Source organism: Lagopus muta, chromosome 1 (assembly GCF_023343835.1).
Source record: "Lagopus muta isolate bLagMut1 chromosome 1, bLagMut1 primary, whole genome shotgun sequence".
In the NCBI taxonomy this organism is placed as follows: Eukaryota; Metazoa; Chordata; class Aves; order Galliformes; family Phasianidae; genus Lagopus; species Lagopus muta.
In genome coordinates this window covers 113,546,574-113,571,074 of record NC_064433.1, presented here as the reverse complement: position 1 = coordinate 113,571,074, position 24,501 = coordinate 113,546,574, and the positions used below count along the sequence as shown (strand labels likewise).

At 38.9% G+C, this 24,501-nt stretch overlaps 1 protein-coding gene across 15 annotated transcripts in view; it reads right to left on the bottom strand.

Annotated features, from left to right (window-relative positions):
- The window catches only part of DMD (dystrophin), a 1,043,969-nt gene that overhangs the window by 975,949 nt on the left and 43,519 nt on the right, over nucleotides 1–24,501 (bottom strand). The window contains exon 1 of one of the 15 annotated variants that reach the window (XM_048930978.1): nucleotides 829–1,166. The exons of the other annotated variants lie outside the window; for them this stretch is intronic. Within the exon in view, the coding sequence (XP_048786935.1) occupies nucleotides 829–871 (43 nt within the window). The 5' untranslated portion in view covers nucleotides 872–1,166. Of the gene's footprint in view, nucleotides 1–828; nucleotides 1,167–24,501 lie in introns of those variants that run through there. 15 annotated transcript variants of the gene reach the window in all.

The following is a 24,501-nucleotide window of genomic DNA, read 5'->3' as shown; positions in this document are numbered from 1 at the left end:
CTCTGAAAGTGAAAGAGTGAAAATAGATTATAAGGCAGAGGGAGGAAACTGCAGATTAAGTCTGGACAGTATTGACAGTTTGGATTTTTTTCAGCACAATCTGTTTTGGGAAGCCTGGACTGGGGAGGGAGAAGAAAGATAGTCTGGGCATGCGGTAGATAGATTTTAATACCCTCTCTCATTCTTCTCCTTTAGGCTCTCTTCATTCTCTTTATTCCCGGCATCCTCAATTTTTCTCCTGATGCACATAAAGGATAGCTTTAAACTAAGAAACAAGCACACCTCTGGAAAACACGCCTGCTCTTTTCTGGAAAGTGCATGGGAGAGCTCAGCTGCCACTCCCTCGCTCGGCTGCCACCAGACAGCTTGGTGACAAGAGAGATCCCTTACAGCCTAAGTTAGCATGAGGCAGGGAAATGGCGTATGACATTAAAGTTCAAAGCAGCTGATTACACCTTTGATGTGTTGCCAAACTGTTAGCCCAATGACACTATTTTTTCAGCTATATTGATCTATTTTCTAAATAGCTTTTCTTAACCCCACTCTTCAACAAGTGGAAAACCTCAGGAAGAAATGTATTATTTGTATTCTGAGGAGAATTGAGTACTATTTTTGGAATACTTCTTTTATATAATAATGAATTGTTATATAGGGGGATTTACCCCCTCAACAGAGACCAAGAAATTCTCTTTATTTTCCCCCTCCCAGTGCTCTCCTTCAGGCTCTGAAAGTAAACATTTAAAAATGCATGCAGTTAGTGGGTTGCGTAGGACACCGCTCTGTCAGAGCGAACACTGTGATCAATCACATCAGGCTGTTTGTACTTACAATCATCTTCCACTTCCTCATACCAAAGCACGTGAGCAGACATGAAATCTCTCCACAAAACAGAGGAAAAGAAAACAACAGTAAAACGCTTCTTGGCAAAGTATACTCCCACTTTGCTGCTTCAGTCGCTTTCGAATGAGGCTCGTCCCTGCAGATTGACAGCCGTGTGTGTTCCCACCTAAACCCCGGCAAGTTCGCAGGGCAGCACACAGCGGGAGCCTCGGTGGGATGCAGCCAGCAGGGTCCGCGCCTGGCAGGGCGAGCCGGGGATCCTCGCTGCCACCCAGCCGGCACCGTAACTCGTGCCCTGCTCTTTGGAGGCCCCTACATGTTTCAAATTCCAGGACTTGCGCAGAAGCAATGCTCTGTGCTTCCTTCAAAACGAAGTTGATTTCCCATAATAGGACAGCCCATGCACTCTACATATAAGGCTCTGCTTCTAGGGTGGCATGTGTAATGGGTTTAAATTAAATGTTGCGCGTTTCCAAAGAGTGTTTAATGCAACAGAGTGAAGATATTTCTTGATCCCCTTGCCCAGCTGCCTTGAGTCTCCTGTATAGATTTCCTTCTCCACAGCCACTGACCCACTGTCCATCCCAGCCTGAAGGATCCCTGTTTAGGACAGGGGAGGCAGCTCTCTGGCGTTCAGCCACTCTGTCCCAGCTCAGACTTACGAGATTCCAACCACTCTGCTGAGCAGAAGGAGAAAGAAAAAAAAAAGAAAAAAAAAAAAAAAGAAAGGAAACAATTTTGTTCCCAAACTGTGTAAATACAAACACAGGTTGCGATAAGTCTGTACCAGCTTGGAGAGAAAAAATACTACTGACTTACATTTGACCTTTCCACTCCCAACAAAACCACGCAGTACTGCTGCTAGACACAGCCCAGGAATGAGTTGCAGAAGAAATAGGGGAGTGTACAGAAACATTCTTTAATTTCCAAATCCCAATAGCTGCATATCCCAAAAAGGTGGGACCTGGGCTTGCCCCTTCCCCTGCATCAGCCCAAGGCCTCCTTAGTTTTTATGGAAAAGCAAAAACAAGCATCCACTTTAGAATGGGACTGCAGCTCTAGACTCAAGCCCAGACTTTGATATGGCTACTTTCTAGTGTGTATACATATATATACATATATATATATATATATTTTGTACAGTATATATGGCCATAAGGAATCATTATTAATTCAGTGCTTCATTTGAAAAGTCATTTGAAAGAACACACTTAATTTGCTCATTATTCTTTAAAAAATCATCCTTAAAAATAAATTGCCAATACATCACTCTGCTTTCAAGCCTAAAGTGTTCTAATGGTGATTACACATTTGTAAGTAAAATCCTGGATTATACAGAAAAATAAACACGAAAATGAATTGCATAACATACCTTTATGGCCACTGGTATTTTCTACATCAATAGTCAAATTAATACCCTGGAGAACCTGGATGTACAGTACATGTCAACAGACTCCTAAGGATTAATTTGTAGTCCACAGGAACTGCAAGTCATGAACTGATGTAGAAAATAATCTGGAGCGAAGCAGAGCACTCTGTGACAGCAGCAGCATTCTGATTATTTCAGGGAGAACTGAACCAAGCAAACTCAGGAAAGGAACTGCTTATTGCGCAGAAGTTCTTCTAAAATATTCACAGTCACCCTTAGTAACACATACTGATAATAACTGAGTCCCAGGAATGTATGTACTTAATGACCAAAAGCAAAAGCCATCTCCAGAGTAGATCCCTAGTGCTGGAACTGTGATCCTCCTGACTCCTATCCAATTCAGTCTTTCAAGGTGACAGATTTCTATTCAAAACCTTCCAGGCACCTAAAGCTCTGTTTCTGAATATGTCTAGAGGGCCTTATCCTTGACAGAGCTCTGCAGTCTGCCTCATACTTAACTGCAGTCGTGGCCCACTGAAATCACAGGGAGTATTCATCTTTTCTGATGCTGTATTTGAGACCACCAGAGAACATCAGACCAGGCTTTGCAGGAAACATTAATTGATACTTTCTTCTAAAACATGGCTTGAAGAAGTGGGTGGTGACAATACTTACAATAGCTGACGTGCCAAACAATCCCTCACACGCAGGAAACCCAGTTTTACTTCCCTTCTTGCTAGGAGCATAGAGCAGCTCAAGAGAGACCCAGCTGACCATGCAGAAATTTTCAGCCCAGGAATATTCCCCTCTTGCTACTGAAACTTCATCACTCAATGGGAAAAAAGTAAAGATTTGTTGGGCCACAGATTTGTTTGGGGATAGCAAAAGTTAGTATTCAAACCTTCTGTTTTTTTCAGTTGAGCTTTTTGTTTTGATTTTTGGTGTTTTTTTTTTGTTTTTTTTTTTTGTTTGTTTCTTTGTTTGAGGAGAGGATTGTTACACAAAATTGAGAAGCTCTTAAAAATTAAAGACTACTTTCAACACTGGTTTATATACAGAAACTTCAACTCTACTGAACAGATGTTTGATATGCATCTGCCAGTCCCCGCTGGCCAACACAGCATACACTTATAATGCATGTATAACCTGGAACTGAGTTTACAATTTTGACAGACCAACTTTCCTTGTAAACAGTTGTAGCTGTTGGTTTTTTGCCTGAACTGGTATTAAAAGCTCAACCTGTCTTCAAAAATAGAAAGCAATCCACAGCCTCGCTGTAGATCTCTGTCAGATAATTTCTGTGTGCCCAATCAATGCAGGGACCAGGGGCTGCTCATCATACCATTCCTTCTTGTATGGTGTTGTCATAGTACTGCTGAGTACTCTGAGATTGCAATGCCCAGGCTACAGCTGTGGAGAGCAAGCCTCAAAGGCAGAGAGAGGGTGGTCAATCTAAAAAATCTGGAACAATAAAGAGGCATACTTTAAAAAAAAAAAAAAAAAAAAAAGCTGCAACTCTATTTTAATGTTGTCTTCCTCTTTCACAACCAGTTATGGGTTAAATGAAAGAAAATCATCTGCTCTGCAGTAATGATTAGGGTGATTTTCTGCTGTCCATTAACACTTAGAGAGGCTGTTTATTTTGTTGCTTGAGAAGTCCTTTCAAAACCCATGTGTTGATAAAGACGAAAATAATTCCTTTCTAATAGCGAGAGCATGACAGGAATTCAAAACTGGAGACAATTCAGAAGAATCCAGTAACAATTTGAAAACAAAGCCTAACAATAAACTGCCTGATCAGGGACTATTTAGGAGGATGGATTTAGTAGACATTGGATAGAAATTGGAAATTTGGGGTCTGATTCAAGAAATACTAAGATATTACAGTTGTCGGAATAACCTATATGGGAGGACAGGTTCCCAGTTAAACATAAATCAAATAAGAACTTCATGTTAACGGCCTCCACAGATTAACTCATCTTCCATTGCAGTGCAATTTAGTGTAATATAAATGAAAAAAAAAAAAACAAACCCCAACACATTATACTGCCATTCATATCCTCTAACTACATATCCTTTCCTGTTAAGAGATAAAAGAAGAAAATAACAAATAGGTAGCACGCCACATGGAACTGATTTACAAATCTCTTATGACTTTTCAGACATCCCACCAGCAAATGTTGTTTGCCAATTCAACATCAGGCACAGTGCTTACAGCATAAATCTAAGACATGATATTTTGATTATAATTTCAGAAAACATTTCAACCTTTATTCTATCATGTTTTCAAATCCTTGCCAAAGCTGACCTAAAAAAAATAAAGTAATACAAGTCTGTCACTCAATTCAACCATTAAGCTCACAACACAGTCTCTTCTGTGTTCTTGCCAGTATTTGGAAATCTATCACATCAATCTGTGTGGGAAGTGCTTAGCTCTAGGGACTATGGGACTGATGCAAAGGGAGAAGTGGGATGGGAATCTTTTAAGCACTAATGCACAGCATGTGGTTTTGCCCTGGTGGTATATTGGCTCTGAGTCTTTTTATTATTCACTTCCTGTCATGAAAAAATACCACTTGCATGTCAACAACAGAGAGAAAAAAAAATCAACAGCTTTATCACAACAGAAGTAAACATGGGACTTCTGATTTTCCCGTGTATGCAGTAAAAAAAAAAAAAAAAAGAAAAAAGAAAATCTTCCTAACATGAGTAACCAAAGCAGAATTTCTTACTTTCATTTCTCAACCTATTTTTACTTCAAACAAAAAAAATACACTGTAGAGACTGTTAGTACAGGTTGCAATGTTTTTCTTTTCTCCATATGCTTATTTGATCTGTAGACCAGAAAATAAAAGACAAAAAATAAAAAAATCCTTTGCTCTAAATTCTGAAGGAAGCAGTAGGTTTTGTTTTTTTAGATTAGCAGACATTAACCAATGTATAACTTGAAATTTAGTAGTAATATAACAAGGAAGGCAAAGGCCTCTCATATGCAAATAGCTGTTAAAAAAACACCCACTGTTTAAGTCCATGTATTTCTATTTCATGCAACACTTCTGTTTGAGACGATACTTTAATATATGAACCAGCATACTAATTCATTACTGTATTTGTGCTCTTTCCAATCCATCTCCTTCATGCTGTATCTCTGTGGAATATGGTTTATCCCCTTTTTGGAGACTATCTAGAACAAAAAAGGGCTGGGCACATTTCTTACTAGTTTAACAAAAGCAACATTCAGGAAAACAGTAGAAATCATTCTCTTTTACAAAGCTTCAATTAAACTCAAGTTATTCTATCATTCTAAAGACCAAGCAGCACTTTTCATTTATGGGAACTCTCTTCAGGGTCAGGTCCCATTAATCGCTGGATTTGCTGCCTCCACTTTCCCCATACAGAATGCTTTTGCTCTGTAGATCTTTATTCTCAAACCCTGTAAACTCTGACATTCAGAAACTTCTACCACAGCAGAAGTGAAATCAGTCTAAACAGAAGCCAGCTGAATCAGAGTACTTGTGAGATGCACTGAATCCTCAAAAGGAAAATGTAAGAAAGGACAGTGAATTATATAAAAACTAATATTAAGAGTACAAAGAAGAGAAGAAGGAGGTTTGAATTACAAATATATAGACATATATATACTAATATATACTACTTATATATATGGTAGGAGTTGAAGTAATAAAGAAATAGAATTACTCAGTTACGCTACAAAAAAAATCCGGTATATATCTCTCCAGAGAGGTTCAAATGACCAGAAAGAAGAACAACTTATAACTATTATCCCTTCTTCTAGATGTGTTAAGTGTACCCAAACACTATAAGCATCCAACATAATGTACAGATAGGATCCTCCTTCAGAGTGTTTGAGGATCTAATTCTTTACAAAGAGAGTGGTGAGGTGCTGGAACAGGCTGCCCAGAGAGGTTGTGAATGCCCTGTTCCTGGAGGTATTCAAGGCCATCTTGGCAGGCCCCATCTGCCAAGATGGAGCCCTGGGCAGCCTGGTCTAGTATTAAATGGGGAGGTTGGTGGCCCTGCATGTGGCAGGGGTTTGGAGATTCATGATCCTTGAGGTCACTTCCAATCCTGGCCGTTCTGTGATTCTGTGATTCTGTAAATTGAGCCCCTGCCTCAGACCATTCTCTGGGGGAATGGCTACGGCTTTCCATGAGCTTTTTTGGCCCATCTAAGGTTGTCTGTCCAAACCATGCAAGGACAAGATAAGACTGCCCCTGTTCAGCCTGTTCTCTTGAAATCCACAAGAAGAAACTCCAAGCACGGGACTAAAGTTGAGACAGCAGATCACACCGTGTGCTCTAATTTAGCAATAAACTTTTTAGTAAAGTTACATTTGCAAAGTAGCTCCAAACCACAGAATACTGCATGTTGGAAGGGACCAAACTTGATGAAGTGATCATTGAGTCCAACTCCTGGCTCCATAAAGGACCATCCAAAATCAAACCCTGTATCTGGAAGCATCATTCAAATACTTCTTGAACTCTTGGGGTGCAGCTTAGGGCCGTGCCCACAGCCCTGTGCAGCCCATTCCATGCCACCGCCCTGTGGTGCACAACCTTTCCCTAACCCCCAGCTGCCCCTCCCCTGACACAGCTCCGTGCCATTTCCTCAGGCCCTTTCGCTGTCATCAGAGAATTCATCCCATTCGGAAAGTGTTGCATTGCCCACACAGAAAGTCTGTATTCAGTGTCCTCATCTACGCCGCAGAGAAAATGATGCCCAGACTCCACAAGGAACAGTTGCTTAAGTAAAAGTAATAATAACCTTATTTCTTTCATCACATGTAAATAAGCAAAACACTAATTCCTGTGCACGCACTCACATATTACCGAGAGACTGAGTGCACATACACAAACAAGTGCTGGTGATGGTAAAATACATACGTGCATATCAATTCATTTGTTATGAGAAGTCAATTCAACAAAGTTGAAAACAATAACAAACCCTAATCAGTAAGAAGAAAGAACTGAAGCAGAAAAACACGAACGATGATTGGAAGATGCTTGAAAACATTGTCTAGGTGCCTACCTGCCACTATTAAACAAAAATTCCTCTAGTTAAAAACAAATTGCAAACAAGACCAAGTTTAATTCAGAAGGGAAGCAGGTACTTTAAAAAAAAAATTCAATATGTAAGGAACAGAGTGTAAAATTCCAAGCTGATTGCAAAGAATATCAATAAAGAATCGAGTTAACTGTGAACCAGAGCCAGCAATCCATACATAGGAGACAGAGAATTAACCTAGGTTTGCAGGCGAGCTGCATCAGCTCTGCTAAAAACAACTCAAGGTCACTTTGCATAGCAAATGTGTTTGCTGCTAACGTAAACACACATTTCTGTAGGGAAACACAACTCAAACTCCAGCTGCCTAAGCAGTATTCCTGTCACCTCATCATGTACTCCCTGAGCTCCAGTCAGCATTTCAGCCGTGGCCAATTCTGACACTACACCATGAAAGCCATGGACAAATTAGAGAGCATTTAGCATCACAGATATTCAAGCAGTCAAGTTTTCTTTGTAAGGAAAAACTCAAGGAACTACAGTGTTTAGTCTGGAAAGGAGGCAAAGCAAAGGGGTACACAGCTGCTGCTATCCGTTATGCAGAGTTGACAATGCTCTATTATTGTTCACATGTAGCAAGGAGAAGGACCTCATTTGGGTAAAGGTAACTTGCCTCCAGAATTAGGAGAAAATTGTGAAAATATCAGTTTGCTTACATACAAAAAAACATGTAAGTTGAATTTTCTAAAAAAAAAATTTAAGAAATTCTTTCAAGTGTAACAAAGTACATTTAGTCTACCTCAACCCCAGCAAAAGAAGAAATCTCAACTCTCTCACTTCAGTATTTCTGTAGCTCTCCTAAACAAGAGTTACAGACTAGTTAATACAACCTGTCACATACATTTCAAATTTGTATTCATCTCGGGCAAAATTAATTGTGCAAAAAAAAAAATAAAGGAAAGCAGTCCAATGGATGCAAGAGTACAAAGACAATCCGGAGACCTACATTTCATTAGCAGTTCTGCCTGTCACTCATCATTGAACTTTTTTTTATTTCTCATAGATAATGAAGAACATACAAGCTAAACAAGTGCTAAACACTACCATGATTAATTACTGTTTAAGATATGTGACAAGCAGTTTAAAATATAGGACTGTTAAGGGCCCATGTTTTAATTACATTGATTTCATCTTAAGTCCCCCCACATGACTATTGCTCAAAGCCTTAGTTACAGTGGCAAAAAACTGTCACATTAAATCTGTGAAGACTGGGTTATTATGACAGCAAATTATGATGACAAAATTCTGTTAGCTCAAGTCTAATGAGACATTACTACACACACTAGGATGAATGTTAAATTATTTCTGTGCAGGTCTATATGCAGGTTAGTACATCAAGATGATGGCAAAATGAGGTTAATGCAAGTCTGCAGAGCTGACATTACAAATGTCAAGATGACTGCACAATGCTGCTACTACAAGTGAACTATGGTTAAAAAATAGGACACTAAACACCAAAATGTTTTGTAGGAATGTAAAAATAAACTCACGTACAATGAAAACAAAATTGGAGTCAAGGCAAAAGACGTACTGGATACTGCTGCTTCGAACCAAAGCCTTGCCAAATTGGCCAGTGTTATCAGGAGGGTGCAAAGTCAGGATGCCTTACAAATAACTGTGAATTACTAACTGCATCACTAGGAAAAACCTTTCTACTAATAAGAAGCAAATGACTTTGTAATAAATATCATGTAATAAATATGTCATATCATATAATGAATATAAAAGACATGATTTTCCTATTACATTTGGCACTGGTGCAGCCTCACCTTGAATATTGTGTGCAGCTCCACCATACTGAAAGAATCTTAGTCTTTGATAGCATCCAGAGGAAGGCACCAAAAGGGCTGGAAGATGTGTCTTGTGAGGGAGGCTGAGTGCATCTGGCTGTGCAGCCTGGAGGAGGCTGCGAGGTGACCTCACTGCCCTCTTGCAGCTCCCTGAGGAGAGGATGCAGAGGAAGTTGCCATGCTCTGCTCCTAAGAGCCAATGGCATGACATGTGGGAACAGCACAAAGCTGTGTCAGGGAATGGACAGACTGGACATTAGGAGAAATTTATTTATAGTGTAAAACTAGTTAAACATTGGGAAAGGCTTCTTAGCAATGTGGTTGAAGCCCCAAGCCTGTCAGTGTTCAAGAGACATTTAGACAAGGTACTCAGCAACATAGGCTGACTGCTGGTTAGCCCTGAAGTGCTCAACCAGTTGGACCCCATCTCTATAAGACCCTTCCAGGTGAACTGTTCTATTCTGTTATGTTCTAAATATTAAGGTTTTTTTTAAAAAGGCCTTGAGATTATTATCCCACGACAGAATCTGTTTACATCAGGGAATTCCTTTCTGAATTTACTGATATTAATATATTTCTCTCTTACAATCTCCTGCAGTTAGAAACATAGCTCCAAACACATATTTATCAATTATGTCCTAAAGAAATTAGACTATTTTCAGGAAAAATTCAAATATGTAGGATCTACAACATCCTAAGATTAAATAGATTACACATTTATTATGTTAGCTATTCACAATATTTTAGGTGATTAGAAAGTAAAACTAAAAAGCATATTTTCTTAATGCGATGTTTAACTAGAATTGCAACATACCAGAAAAAAAACTAATCTAAAAACTGAAATAACTATTCTTTTTCTTCAAGTCCTTCCTCCCCACTTTCTATCTACCTCTAAATACAAGAGGTGCACTTGATTTCTAGTGTGGCAACTACGTAATCATGTATTCCTTCAAAAGACTGGCATATCTACCAATCTATAATTTTTTCCATTAAGATAAGAGAGGCACTCTATCTCCTTATTGCTCAGAATATGTGATCCCCAATTCCTGATCAATTACAGTGGTGAACTAAAGCATTTTGGTTAAATAACAGGCTTTTTCAAGGAGTTTGGGTAATGCCTGACCTACAAGTGCAAATCATGAGTAATTTTATTTCATCCAATACAGATAAAGATGAAAAATGCACCCTTCTTGCAAATTTAGTAATTTTTATTGGGCAAATCACCCAATACTCAGCAAAACAACAGAATCACAAACTCACATTAAAAATAAATTTGAAAGGCAGCTTATTTGAGAGATATGCAAAGAGTAGCTTGTGCTTTTTTCAAGGTGTTCAAAATAGTCTAATGGCTTGTAAGTTAGTAGTCAGAGTATAGGAAAGCAGATCAAAATGGTAGGTACAGATTAAGATATTTTCAGAACGAAAATTGCAACAGCCATTATCAGTGCATAAATGCAATAATAATTAAATATATAACATTTTTTTAATGAAGACACAAATATAATTTGAAGGCAAGTACATTTTAGAAGACTGGAAAATCAGTACAGCCAACTACTTGCTAATTTGTCTAACTGCAGTGAACTCATGTCAAATGAAATTAATTGTGAATCTGAACTGTAACATAAGAAAGGAAGCACAGACTGAAAGTGGTAAGGGAAAAACCATGCAATGCACCTCTACAATGTCATCTGATTTTATTTTTTTTAGCATGTTAATTGCTGATGCAATGTGGATACAAACGCTTATGTGATTTGATCTAATGGTTGACAAAAATCCAAAGGGATTGTGTGCTGTGGGTAAACAACTGGTTTCTCTAAACACATTTCATTTAAGTTTCAATTGAACAGAACTGGGGCAGCTTCATTATTAATATGGAAAACAGAAATAATTGTCAGGTTTTGTCAAAGATCCTCTTACATGCAGCCTTATAACTTTCATGAGCAAAACACACCTCAAGATATTTTTATGCAGTAAATCATGGATTAGCAATGTTACATAAGTAAAGCGAGTTGGTATATTAATGCTTAGGAGATTAGGCCAAAGTAGAAAAAAAAAATTGAAATAAATCAATCCATATAAACACAGAGAAAACAACTTGTCTCATGTAGATGACAACATCAGCAGAAGGTTTGGAAGCATTGGTCACTACTTCTGAAAACTTTTCAGAGAGACATAGGTGTTTGAATTTATTAACCTAATACTATCTTTGGTGCTTCAGTGTAATTCACCTGTCCTATTGCTTCCCCTGAAAGGCACAGGTCTTCCATAAACACTAGGTGAGAACCACCAGCCCAAGATGGTTCCATCCACCAACAAACACTTTAAATGCCATGTGTTCAAGCACCACTTTTCTTCCCTATCTGTTCAGCACAAGTAATATTCATGTAAAAACAGAAAAAAAATATTTCAGATTAAGGAACTCTGCCACTTAGCAATCGTTTCAGTGACTTTTTTCCCCCCAGTTTTATACATAAATCTACAGTGATCTTCTCATAATGTTTCTTCATCAAAACATAAATGCAAAGTGGAATGAAGGCTACCAACACAAGTGGAAAAAATGTATTTAAATCCACAGTACACAGGTAAACTTGAAAAAGTCTTACTGTACATATATTTCAAGTAAAAAATACATCTAAAAACACACTAAGTGCACATGATAAGTAAAAATGCTTCACCATCAGATCAACGGAAAGTATCAAATGCAATATCCACTTTCTCTCTTGAACAAATGACTAATTAAAAGACAAAAAAAAAAAAAAAGGGTAAAACTTTTTTGCTTTCTCAAACATGTATGTCACGAGTCACATTTCACAGCAATCACTGCCAGAGATAGTAAACACATGAACTACATTTAGGTTATTAAGTGGATGGTTAAAAAATAAATAAAAAAATAAATAAAAAAAAAAAAATGAGGCAATCTTCAAGTTTCCTCGTGATCCGAAAGGTATTCAGGGAAATGAAAATGAATGGTGCCTGCACAAAGATGCAGAATCATCTCATAGTGTCAAATAGGCGATAAAAAAGACAGATTAAATTCAATATTGAGAATATGTCAAGAAAAAGAAATCTCAAATTTACGTACTCAGCATGGGCTGTGAACTAGTTATTGTCACTCAGGAAAGGGATTGTGAGTTATAAAGGGTCTATGAAAATATCAACTCCATCTTTGAAGCTGTCAAAAAGCAAATCAAATGCTGACTATTACTATGACAAAAATAGAGATCACCATACAAAATATCATTATAATATTATTTAAAGTCTTCAGATGTTCATTCTTTGAATACCGTGGGTTGTTCTACTTCCCCTACCACCACAACTATAATAGCAGAAAAAGTAAGGACAACAGAAATGATTGAAGACTAGAGAGAAATGTCTTCCCTATGAAGAATGACTCAAGAGTCCTCAAGGTAACGTGAGGGGAGTGTGAATGAGCACGGAAATTGGGTCCTCTTAACCTGACAAGAAGGAACAGATTGCTCAGTGGAGGCACATGATAGAGTGCAACAACAGTGCATCCAGGGACCACTTATCTAAACCATGTCAGTAAGGGGATGAGCCTTAGATAGGCAGGAACAAATCCAGGAAGTCCTGGTATCATCACTGACAGTTCTGCAAGACTTGCAGCTTATTGTGCAGAGTAAACAAAAAAGCACCAACCCTGTGGTGGACATCCCTCTGTATGCTGGGAGCAAATCAGAGGATGTCATTTTGCTGTTTTGTGTTTATATCTAAAGGGCTTTGTGAAGTTCGGATCTCCATGAGGATGCTTCTGAGTTAGAGAAGAGGAATCGAAAATACTCAGGGAGACAAAGCTCCTGTCTTAAGCAGCTGAGACTCAAACAATTGAGACTGTTCAGTTGGAGAGGAGATGCCTCAGGAGAGATAGCAGTAGGGTTTCAAAAGTATGAAGGAAGAATGAAGGAAAAAAAGTATGAAGCATACGAAAGTTATTTATTCATATATCTTCCAATACAGAAACTCACAGTCCTAGATTAGTTTAAAATACATCAAGAAAGTAGAGCTTCAGCCAGTAGGTTGTTAGTTTCTGGATCCTGCTGCCCACGAAGATCATGAAGACATATTTATCAGCTGGTTTAAAATAGGGTTAGGTAAATTCATAGCTAATGAGATCTATAAACAGATACTAAATGGCATAGGACAGAGTGTAACCTCTAGTGTTTTAACATAATAATTTCAGATGCTGGGGAAAGATAAAAATAAATGGGCCTCAGAATGCAGCCAGGCTCATGTACTCTGTGTAATATATCCTCTTGCCATCTGCTGAAACAAATAATTCTGGACTGACTACTTGTCCGACCAAACAGGACATTCTGTACAAACCTAAGTTATTTGAAAAAGGAAGACGTACAAACGAACATAACTGAGATGCACTAAACAAGAGTCTTTATAGAAAACAAGCAGAGCAATATTTCACTGTCTCCCATAACACAAGAAGTGGATGGGAAAGAGAGGAAAAATGAAAGAAAATCAGCAACTGGTTCATTCAAAACTAATAAAAAGAAGTATTTCTTCACATAACATGCAACCAAATTATGGGGCTCTGATCCTGAAGGCCATGGATGTCAAAAGTTCATGTCCTCTGGCTACTAGTGAGCTATGCTGGGAGCTCAAATTTTACCCCAGCGTGTAGGAGTGCAACACCAGCAGCCAGTCATTATGGACATTCCTCAGCATCTGGACAGTTCTTAGAGAAAAGAGGTCTTGGACCTATTCCCTACTTGTGTCCCACTTCCAGCACGGGGTGACATGTGGCAGACAACATCGTACTGATTCTTATCACCATCACAGACTTGCTCATTTACTCATTGATCTGCTTCAGTGTCTTGCATGCAAAATGCTGCCAATAAGCTTTGATGGGAATAGTGCAACACAGGTTAAATCTCTGCTATTGTTCTCATCTTTTGTACTACAGCCACCTTTGAATTTATTAGCATTGTATGTTTTAGTACAGCAATGACTGTGTGACAAAACTTTGAAGAGCTTTCATCTTTTTTACCATATATCCTGCTTTCAATAATATAGCTGGAAGAATGCTCACAGCTCAAGATCAGCATTCAAAGTCGCAGTGAGGAGGCTATATTTCATTTCAGTTGAGAGGAAAAACACTGTCATTTTTATAACCATCAGTTGAAGGGTTCTTCGGGTTTTCTGCTTTCTGGATATTTTTTTTTTCCAGTATGAGAGATTTTACTGTTTTAATTTAAAGAACTGAATGTACCAGTAAGTAACAACCCTGATGACAGTGTGAGCAAATAAAAAATAACTGTCTACTAAAAAAATGTTACAAAATTAGTTCACCTTTTCCATAGTTTTTTAAAGAAAGAAAATGAATAATTTTGTAAGACAGCAATGTAGTTATAGCAATGTAGTCACAACTACGTGATGCAGTCTTGACAAAGCCATAATTGATTTTGAATATTTGGTTCATACCTTTACATTCAGGAGAAAAGATAGATACTAGAATTAGTGAGACATACAGGACAGAAGTCTGTGATTTACATTTCCAAAATCTCACATGGAATCAAGAAATGTTCCTCATTTCTGAGACTTCAAGGTTTAAAGGAAAATGTCAAACTTTGCTTCCCAACTCCCAGACTGACACTACTTCAGAATTATTTCCTAATTATGCAGTCATTATACAAAACAACCTTGTTTACTACCGTAATATTTTATATGTTCTTCTCCTTTCTTTCTACCCCAAGTTTCAAATGAATACAGTTGTCTGAAGTCCCAAAGAATGCATCATGTAAACACACACCTCTGTGGAATTCAGTTCATGGCATAGAAGAATAAGATGTTAATTGCATTTCCAACATCCACTACCAAAGGAATTGAAATAATACAATATTTTATTTAAAACTGCACGACTTCCCTTTCTCAGAGGCTTCATGAGAAGGAAGTAATCATCCATTAAAAATGACCATCATAGAATCACAGAATTGCTCAGGTTGGAAAAGACCTTAAAGATGATCGAGTCCAACCACAACCTAACCGTACTACCCTAACTCTAACTCTGCTAAATCATGTTCCTGAGCATCACATCCAAATGGTTTTTAAACACATCCAGGGATGGTGACTCAACCACCTCCCCGGGGAGCCTATTCCAATGCTTAACAACCCCTTCTGTCAAGAACTGTTTCCTGACATCCAACCTAAACTTACCCTGGCACAACTTTAGGCCATTTCCCCTCATCCTGTCACCAGTGAGAAGAGACCCTGCTCTCGCTGTAAGCACCTTCCAGGTATTTGAATAGAGCAATAAGGTCTCCCCTCAGCCTCCTTTTCCCCAGACTAAACAGCCCCAGTTCCTTCAGCCTCTCCTCATAGGGCATATTCTCCAAGCCCTTCACAAGCCTTGTTGCTTGCCCTTCTTTGGACCTGCTCCAGCACCTCCATGTCCTTTCTGTACTGAGGTGCCCAAAACTGAACATAGTACTCGAGGTGAGGCCTCACCAATGCCGAGTGCACAATGAATAAAAACACACAACAAAATAGAGTGTATATATGTGGTTGCATGTACGTGTACATACACACATTCAAATATATACACATGTGCACACTTAACACAACAAGAGTTTTAAATCAGAGTTGATATTTTAGAATACCTAAACAGACATGAAATGCGGGAAGAAACTGTAAATATTCAGAACTCATTGCTATATAAAGTCTGACAGAAATAGGGTAACTGCTATATGCAGTGCTAGAATTGGCTTCTAGGTACCTTAACTTAAATGTGTTTAGAACTAGGGGAAAGCTTAAAAACACTGAATTCTTCTACACACATACAGTCCGGAAAAGTACTCAAGTGCTTATTCACCAAGGGATAAGCATATTGTTCTTCCTGGTTGACAAACTGCACAAAACAGCTAACAGCTTGGAGCTTCTTAATGCACAGACATCAGCCTGGTCACAATTCAGTGATGGATAATACAACTCATGAACTATTTTATGTGCCCTTTGAGCCGACAGTTCTTAAATTTCTCTTCTAGGGAAACTACTAATCTATCAATCCTTGAATCATCTGCGTCTAATCCTTGCTCAGGAAATATCTTCTGACATAATCAACTTAATCAATTATTACACAATGGGTAATCTCCTCTTACAGGAGAGAACATTGAGAAGGCATGATGGAATATTTTGCTACTACAGGAATATTACTATAGGAATATTTGGCTTTTCCCCTATATTACTGCTAAACTATTAGGCCTCAGTGCCTAATACAGCTCAGAAAATTTCACTGATGGGTACATCGTGGGCATTAATACAAGATTATTACCTGAGATATGATCATAGGATACATTATAAACAACAACCGTTTGAAATAGAACAATTGCAATGTATGTCCGTCTCTGAAGATGTTACTAGCATCTATTTCAAAATTAAATCCCTTCAGTACTGTTTTCCTATACATGTTTCATCAGAATATTCATGTGGCAGTCTGAGATTACAGCTGTTTACTCTTCTTCAAGGTAATCAAACATTCCAGTTATCTTGATGGTTCCTCCACATGGGGAACTTTGTGCAAAGTAAGGCTGAATTTGAATGTACTTTCGGCAGACTCGTCACGTGGACACCCTAGCATGAAGAAATTCTTCTGTCTTAACTTAGGGTCATGTTTTATCTTACACAGAGGTGCTTTTCAGTCTCAATAAAAAGCATCAGAGGAGTGTTAAGCTATTTGAGCACTGCAAGAAACACATTAGTGTTTTGTTTGCCTTTCTCCACTTGAAGATATGCCCTTACAGATTATCTCTCTCTGTCCTTCAGTTTCTTCCCCCTTCAGCCTCACATCTGCTATTTAAATATAAATAGCCTGCCATTGTAAGGTAAAGATTTACAGGCTCCACCAAAAATATCCTAAGTTTCAAGTTCAAGAGAGGCCGAGGTCGTCATGCATTAAGCCTGTTTTCACTTCCCTGATCCATTCTGCAAGAAGCCTATCTTAAGAATTTCTTTTCATGACAAAAAGAAGCTGTAAACCCTATGTCCTAAAGGCATCTGTTAAAAATGGTTTCCTCAGTAACTAGCATTGCCAATAGTACGTCTTATGAACAAAGAGCTGTCAAATGCAGTAGGAAAACTTTTGTGAAAGAGATGCATCCTCGAGACAGGAAGCACGAGACATTCCAGAACTTTTCAAGAAATACTCTGTGGCCAATTTTTAACTTCAGCAGATGTGCCTCTGTTCGAGCAGACCTCATAAAATTATTAACAGTTTAAAAATTCCTCCAAGGTCCAAAAAAGAAAAAAAAAAATAGAATTGTCTTTATATAATACAGAAATAACTTGAGTAAAGCATATAAATAAATGAGAATTTTGGATGATAATTTATACATAACATGCCAAAGCTCGTCAAGTTTTCTATTAAATGCAGACCAAGTTTGATAGGACGCAGTGGTATGGAAAAAAGAACACCCCTTACTTCTGCTACCTCCTTCCATACAGACGTGCATACGTTCACCTGTAATACAGGTTGATAAATGCACAGACACACTCAGAGGAGTCCATATTAATTGGACTTAAATAGCACGTAGCAAAAAATAAACAGAGAAAAACAAATACATAAATAAAGATGCCCAGGGGTTGAGAGAGTATTAATAAAAATCACTATGCTCAGTTATGTTGTCAGAAAGACTATCCATAGAAAGGAGAGATTTAATCATGCTTTTAATGACTTCAGGGAAGGTGATGGCATCCATTCCAGCTGCCCACCAGGCTCATTACAGTGGCTACTCTCATCTGTTCTCCTGTGATCTGTCTTTCTTTCACATGGCCACAGGACTCCTAAGAAGGCTCTGGAGGCTTTGCAAAGCCAGGAGGGGACCAAGTACTATTCAGGGGAGACTGGATATCGAGAGATGCCTCTCTAGGGGCTGCCCAGAAAGGCTGGGGGCTCCCCATGCACTAGACCCCTGGGACCACAGGTCCACTGGCTGTCGCCCACTTGTTTAGCTTTTGCTTTATGTTGTGCAGCTGCAACTGCTGTAGCTGTGTAAGGCCTGTTGCTATACGTACTTCTGTAAGAGGTGTTGATTAACAGCCATCTTGGCCTGACAATGACACACAGCATTATGGGGTGAGAGACCAAGGTGGCAGCATGATTAAGCAAAAATGAGGTCAGATCCTACCATCATCATCTAATTGAATATAAACAAGGAAACAAAGAAGTAGGATTTTTTTTTTTTTTTTTTTTTTTCAGAGCCACGCATTGTAGAAGTCCTCTCTCCTCTTCCAATCATATAATTGCAAGGTTATTTGCGTTTGTTATAAAGTACCTGCAGGCAATTACAGTAATCAGGCAGAGATTTATTTTGCAAGGAAGAAAAACACTGGAGCTGGTGCTGTCTGTCAGATGCTGAAGCTCCCCCACACACTGCAGCCCCAGCATACCAGCCAGGTCAGAGCCACATTTTGCTGTGTAATGAAGCAACCCAGAACGACTTATTCCAAGTCTTGAACTTAATTAGCATTAGAGCAAGGCAACAAACTTGCAGTGAATAAGTTGACAGTTCTGCTTCTTTCTATTTGTGAACCTTCCAAGATTAGCACAAATCATTCTTCTAATTACATATAATTCACTTTATTATTAAAATAATATTTAGTCCACAGCTCATTCACCAGGAGCACAAGTGTTACAAACGGATTTATAAATTTTGAATATCGTGTGGCTGGGTGTGGAAGGCTCAGAATCAGTGTGCACAGGCAATTATCTGCAACACTGGACCTCACGTCATATTCCGTGCCTCATATTTTTAACATTGAACAAATACTGAATAAGTCAATTGCCATTGGCCTATTTAGTCACTTTTGGAAAAGAAACATAACTGAAGCAGAAGTAATATATGCAAGAGTTTGTAAGGGCAAACGAAACACAGGCAAAAATCTAGGAATGGAAAATACTAGGGTTTTTCAAATATCATAGCTTTCATGTAGGCTTTGAAAAGCTGGCAAACTCCCAGCTAGTAACTGATCTACTGTTCAACTGTTCAGCACTGGGCTCACACAGGGATGCTTCACCTCAAAAGCATACTGATAAAAACATTCATAAATCTAAGCTGGCATCTGACAACCCGGCCCATTCAGTGCAACTCCTTCTCATGCACACCTACAGGAACTTCACACTGAAAACAGCAGCTTTCTGCTCTGCTCACAAGCACAAACAGATCTCTCTTCCCAAAATTTTCCCATTCTTCTACCATATTTCTTGCTTACAGCTGCAACCCTCCAGTTCCCCAGAGGCTAACAAGATAGATAAATGAAACTATTTCCACTTAGGAGGACTTAGATCTGGAAAAGACTACTGATGGCAGCTGTGGTGCCCCTGAAGTTCTGCTGCTCCCCCTCAGCTCCTGCAGCAGGCGAGGGAACAAATCTGAGTGCTGATGGAACAGCAACTGTGGGGTAAGGAATAAATACCTGAACCCCTGAGGAAAAAGCACAGAGAGGATAGGAAGGCCCCTAGAGGGTACCTGATGGGCTGCATTGTGTTCCATGCTTTGGTATGCACCACCCAAGAAGTCCTCCTGTGCAGCCCAGTACACACCACCCAGGAAGTCCTCCAGTCAGTGCAGCACAGGCATGTGCCAAGAGATGCCTGCATCACCACAGGCCTGCTGCCCACAGAGAGCACCTTTGGAAAGGATTTTCTACTAATTGTTGTCAGACAGACAGTATTGCAGTACAAAAAACTTCTGGTCTTGCTTGGGAATCAGCATCTGCACTCTTGTGTAATTCTTTCAAATTTTTATGCTATTTTATTTGCACATTGTATACATTATTTACAATATTTTTTCTAGCTCAGAACTAAATGGTGGAAACACCATAACATGTCATAGAATAGATTTTCTCTAGCTGGAAATTGAAACATTTTTTACAAAAGCATGAACACACTGGGGCATATCCTCTTTTAAAAATCAAGACTGTAGGCAGAGCACGTACAACGTGATATAACGAGAAGTGAAAGGTATAAATGCCTGTCTGCTTTTAAATGGAAACCATGTCTGTCCACCCACCAGGTACAAAGCAGGCCAGAGGAAAGAAAAGCTGCTGCTGTTGCGATGGGCTCAGTCAAGGGGACAAGCCCTTCTGTCTGAGGGAAGAAGCACACAGCCAAGGAGCCCAACCCAGTAGTCTTAGAGGCATCTGTTTCTAAGATGCCCACAGTACCTCTTGCCATCAACACATTATCATCACTTTAATGAGCTGTTATGATCTCTCCACCCACAAATTCAACACTAAGCTGAAGTTTTAACTTCAGCACCCAGACAAATATCCCACCATTTAGTACGATTTTAGTTACCACTGTTAGCCCTGGTCAAAGTTCAGCTCTCTGTAAGCCAAAGTAAAATTATTTCCCAATAATCAGTCAAATACTTGCATGAATTGTGCAATACCTAAGTAGGCCCAAATGCGTCATGAAAATACTGTTCCTGCTAATATACTACTACAGGATGGCTGTTCAGTTGTCTGAGTGAAATGAATTGATGGCTGTGACTTAATTTACAGAGGACAAGAGACCATACCGTAAGGAACAAGATTATTTTTCCTTTTATTGGTGGAAACTGAATAGAAATGAAAAGTAATGTAACCTAAACCACCTTGGTTCAGGAAATGACCCACAGGTCAACACAATAAAGTCTCATTTAAAAAATAACTAGATTATAAAAAGAAGGGAGGAGAAAGGAAAGTGTCAACTGTAGATGAATAATATCCAGTCATGTCCACAGTTATCTAAATAATTCAGTACACAAAATTAAAGTATGTTTCACATCTGCCACCATAAAAGATAAAGGTATCAAGTCTGCTTTAAAAGTATGATTATAGGAGAACACTTCTGATTCACACTCGAGCTTAGCTGGAGTGCTATCCCTGTGGTCCCCACAAATAAACATCTCAAAGCCCTGGGTTGAAAGAGCTCCAGCTGCAAAGGTTTAATTAACTCAAAACAAGCAGCAAATTTTCAAGTGCCACCTGTTACCAATATACTGCTGTGGTGCCAAGTGATCAGTCAAGGTTCTGATCCCTCAGCCACCTTCACCAAGCGAAATGCACAAAGCTGCTGACTCCATCACTTTTCCTATTTCTAACTAGCAAACAGTCCCACTCCCACTCGCCCCTCATCCTCCAGCACTGCCCCATCTTATTATACCTGTGGGCTTGGGACAGTGGTCTAAAAAATGAACCCTTCCAGGATTCTAGGCTTTCTGCACACAGTACTGTAACAATTCATCATCTGAGACATCAACTGGTTCCAAGCACATGCATTTACCAACAAATGCTTCTTTTCAAAACGGAGAATGATCAATAAAAACCACCAACTGGTTTTGGTGGGTTCATATGGCACTCATCACAAAGCAACACAAGAAAAAATGCAGTAAGTCGGAAATTCCTCCCTGTATCCTGTGGCTGATAAGTGATGGCAGGGGCTTGAGGATGCAATTACACCGCGTATACTTTGTCTGATACAAACTGGGTCCGTCTCATCCTGAGAGGCCACCAGAGAGCTGCAGCCATGGCTACAAGGCAGCAATTTGGGCCCTACAATGGAGAAGCAGTCCTTGCTTCCCACCGCCTAGCACTGCCAGCCCCTGCAACTGGCTGGGATGCACCGGCTGTGGGCCAGGCACTGTGGCTGTACTACCCAGCCAGCTGGGGAGACAGCTCCGTGCCTGTCCTCAGATGAGCACCAGGAGTGTTTCTGGAGCCTCTGAACCATTGCACATAAAGTAACTGTATGGTTACACACATTGTTATCTTGGCATTTTGTATTAGGAGGCCTGTTACAAGCAACTCAGACATTATTTTTATTAAAATACAGCAAAAATCCCGTAGCATTTTTAAAGAAAAAAATATATATGATATCATATCATATATATATGATAGGAAATAGGATAGGAAATATGATAGGAAATAGGATATATGATAGGAAAGTGTTGCTACTAGCTAGTTTTTCAGTATAAACTATCTAAAGCTTTGATAGGGGTTATGGGAAAAACAACTCATTTCCTCTAAATAAACCACCTCAAAATCTGCAGCATTTTTTTCAATTTAGAAAGTTAGCTATACTTGTGGAAAACACATTCTGGGCCTTAAAAAAAAAAGAAAATGCTTTTTAATCAAAATATGGAACTCACTGTGTTTTTCATCAGTGAACAACCAAATCCTTTCTTCTTTTGTACTCCGGAGTATTAACAGGTGGCCACAGCCCCTAGCTGCATGAAACTACCATATGCTGCAGAGATCAAAATTAATAAACTAGCAGCACAATATGCCAGTTTATTGTGCTTGTATCTCATTTTAATTCTCCCTGGTGTTTTTATTACTAAGGAGTCATGTTTGGTGATTTTTAGCTTTAATTTCAGTAGCTTCCTTATTAACATTTTTCAGTTGCCTGTTCTATTATCATACCACGTAACTTCATGTACAGAAATATATTTTTGATACCACTTGTACTACTCTGTGACTTCCTATGCTAAAAATCTAGTGGTTTCATATACATTATATGTCTTAGCAGTGGAAAAGCTAACAAATTTCCTCTGATATATCATTATGTGCCCTGTGAAAAACATTCTGAATCTCATTTAACTGTACAAATTCAGTTACTGTTAAATATTGATCAACCAAAACAAGGCATCACAGTCTTATAGTCTGTTCTTCACTTGGCACCTTTAATGTTTCTTACATTGTTTTCCCTCATAAAAAATATTCTGCTGTTGACAATGAAAAATAAACCCACTGATGCAAATACTATATGCATATGGAAACCACAGAGCATGTCTGCACGCAGAGGAAATGAGCAGAGGTGCCTTCAAAACATAAACAGGCAATGCTTATCCAACTCAGTGAGCCTCAGTGCTGGCTCTTAAACTGAGGTTTCTGCCAAAAACTACTAAAAATACCGTGCCCAAAAACAGGAGGGAAACATCGTCCATATTGTAAACCACTTGCATGACAATTACAGCCTTGATTTAGTAACCATTTATTCATGTGAGTAATCAGCACTCCAGTGAGTAGTTCCACTAACTTCCCTGCCACAGCTTGTGTAACAGAAATCTGTAGAGGGTTTTCATCCCACTGTGCTATAGTCCATGAGGTGTCTATCAGGGCTTAGAAAATTTAGAACAAGCTTTACCTTGCTATTAAACCACCTTTGATGCTACCAAATTACAGTCTCAACCTCTCTGTTTAGAGTATTGCCCGACACCAGCACCAGCTGCCCTCTTCTCCAGACCTTTCTGTAAGGTCCTATGTCTTGGAATCTTTCCTCTTTTTGCAGCTGATGGGGTAAGATGCTTTTCAAAAACATTATATACATTATTTTGCCCTTCATATTGCAATTTTATTTTCTCAGCACAAGCAGACTGTGATGCTGAGAAGGGTCTCATTATGGTTACAAGCATGTGATTACCTGGTAGTGGCTGGGAGAACTAAGGTTATCACCTGGATCCAGGGCTATTCCCCAAGCGTACAGCACTAAAACTTTAGAAGAAAATAACAGATACATTTTTTTACCCTATCCCTACAACCTCCCAACCACCAAGAAAAACAAAGAGCTCTGTTCACCCAGCTCCTTCTCCAAAATCTGTCTCAATTTTTCTCTCTGTTCTCAAGGGCGAGAAAGGATGAGCAGAGGCAACAGTATTAATCTTTCCTAAAGTACTTGCTCAAACCTGCCGAAATCGATAAAAGACTTCCAGTGATTTTAACAGACTCAGATCACAGCCCTCAGCAGACACAATCTAGTTTCAGTATACGACGTCCTGAAGAAAAAAAAAAGGAATTAAAATGCTTTCTGCTTCCTGCATAGGTACGGTTAGTGGCTGCTGGATAAAAACTGCTCAGGACTTGCAGGCAACTTCACTGAATTTTGTGATTAATACCACCAAAAACAGGAGCTTCTTGTTTTTTGTGGGTTTTGTTTCTTTGTTTTCCCTGAGATTGTTTTGATGTTTTCTAAATGAAACATCGTCATGTTTTATTTCTAAATGACACTTCTAAGATGGACTAAATTATATCACTGGAAAACTTTTTCATATGAAGCTTTTCAAGGGATGCCAATTCTTGATTTTTGCAGGAAAAAAGAAGTCTAAAAAACTGACTGCTTTTTTCGTATTTTTTACTGTGTGACACAGCCAGGAAGTTAATTTAATTACAGAGATCTAAATTGGCTGAAATGATTGCAAAATATCTTTTCATCTGTGATCCACTAAAACTTCTTGAGGTATCACTAAAATTAGAGCCTACTCTCCTAATGATTACACAGGACAAACTTTAAGGACATAAAACACAAATGTTACAACAGAGAAGACGGTAAACTCTATATGGATTTTCCTCAGTCAGGCCATTCTTTTAATTTTTCTCTCTCACTTTTGTTTTGCTCTTAGTTCCAAAGTACCTCAG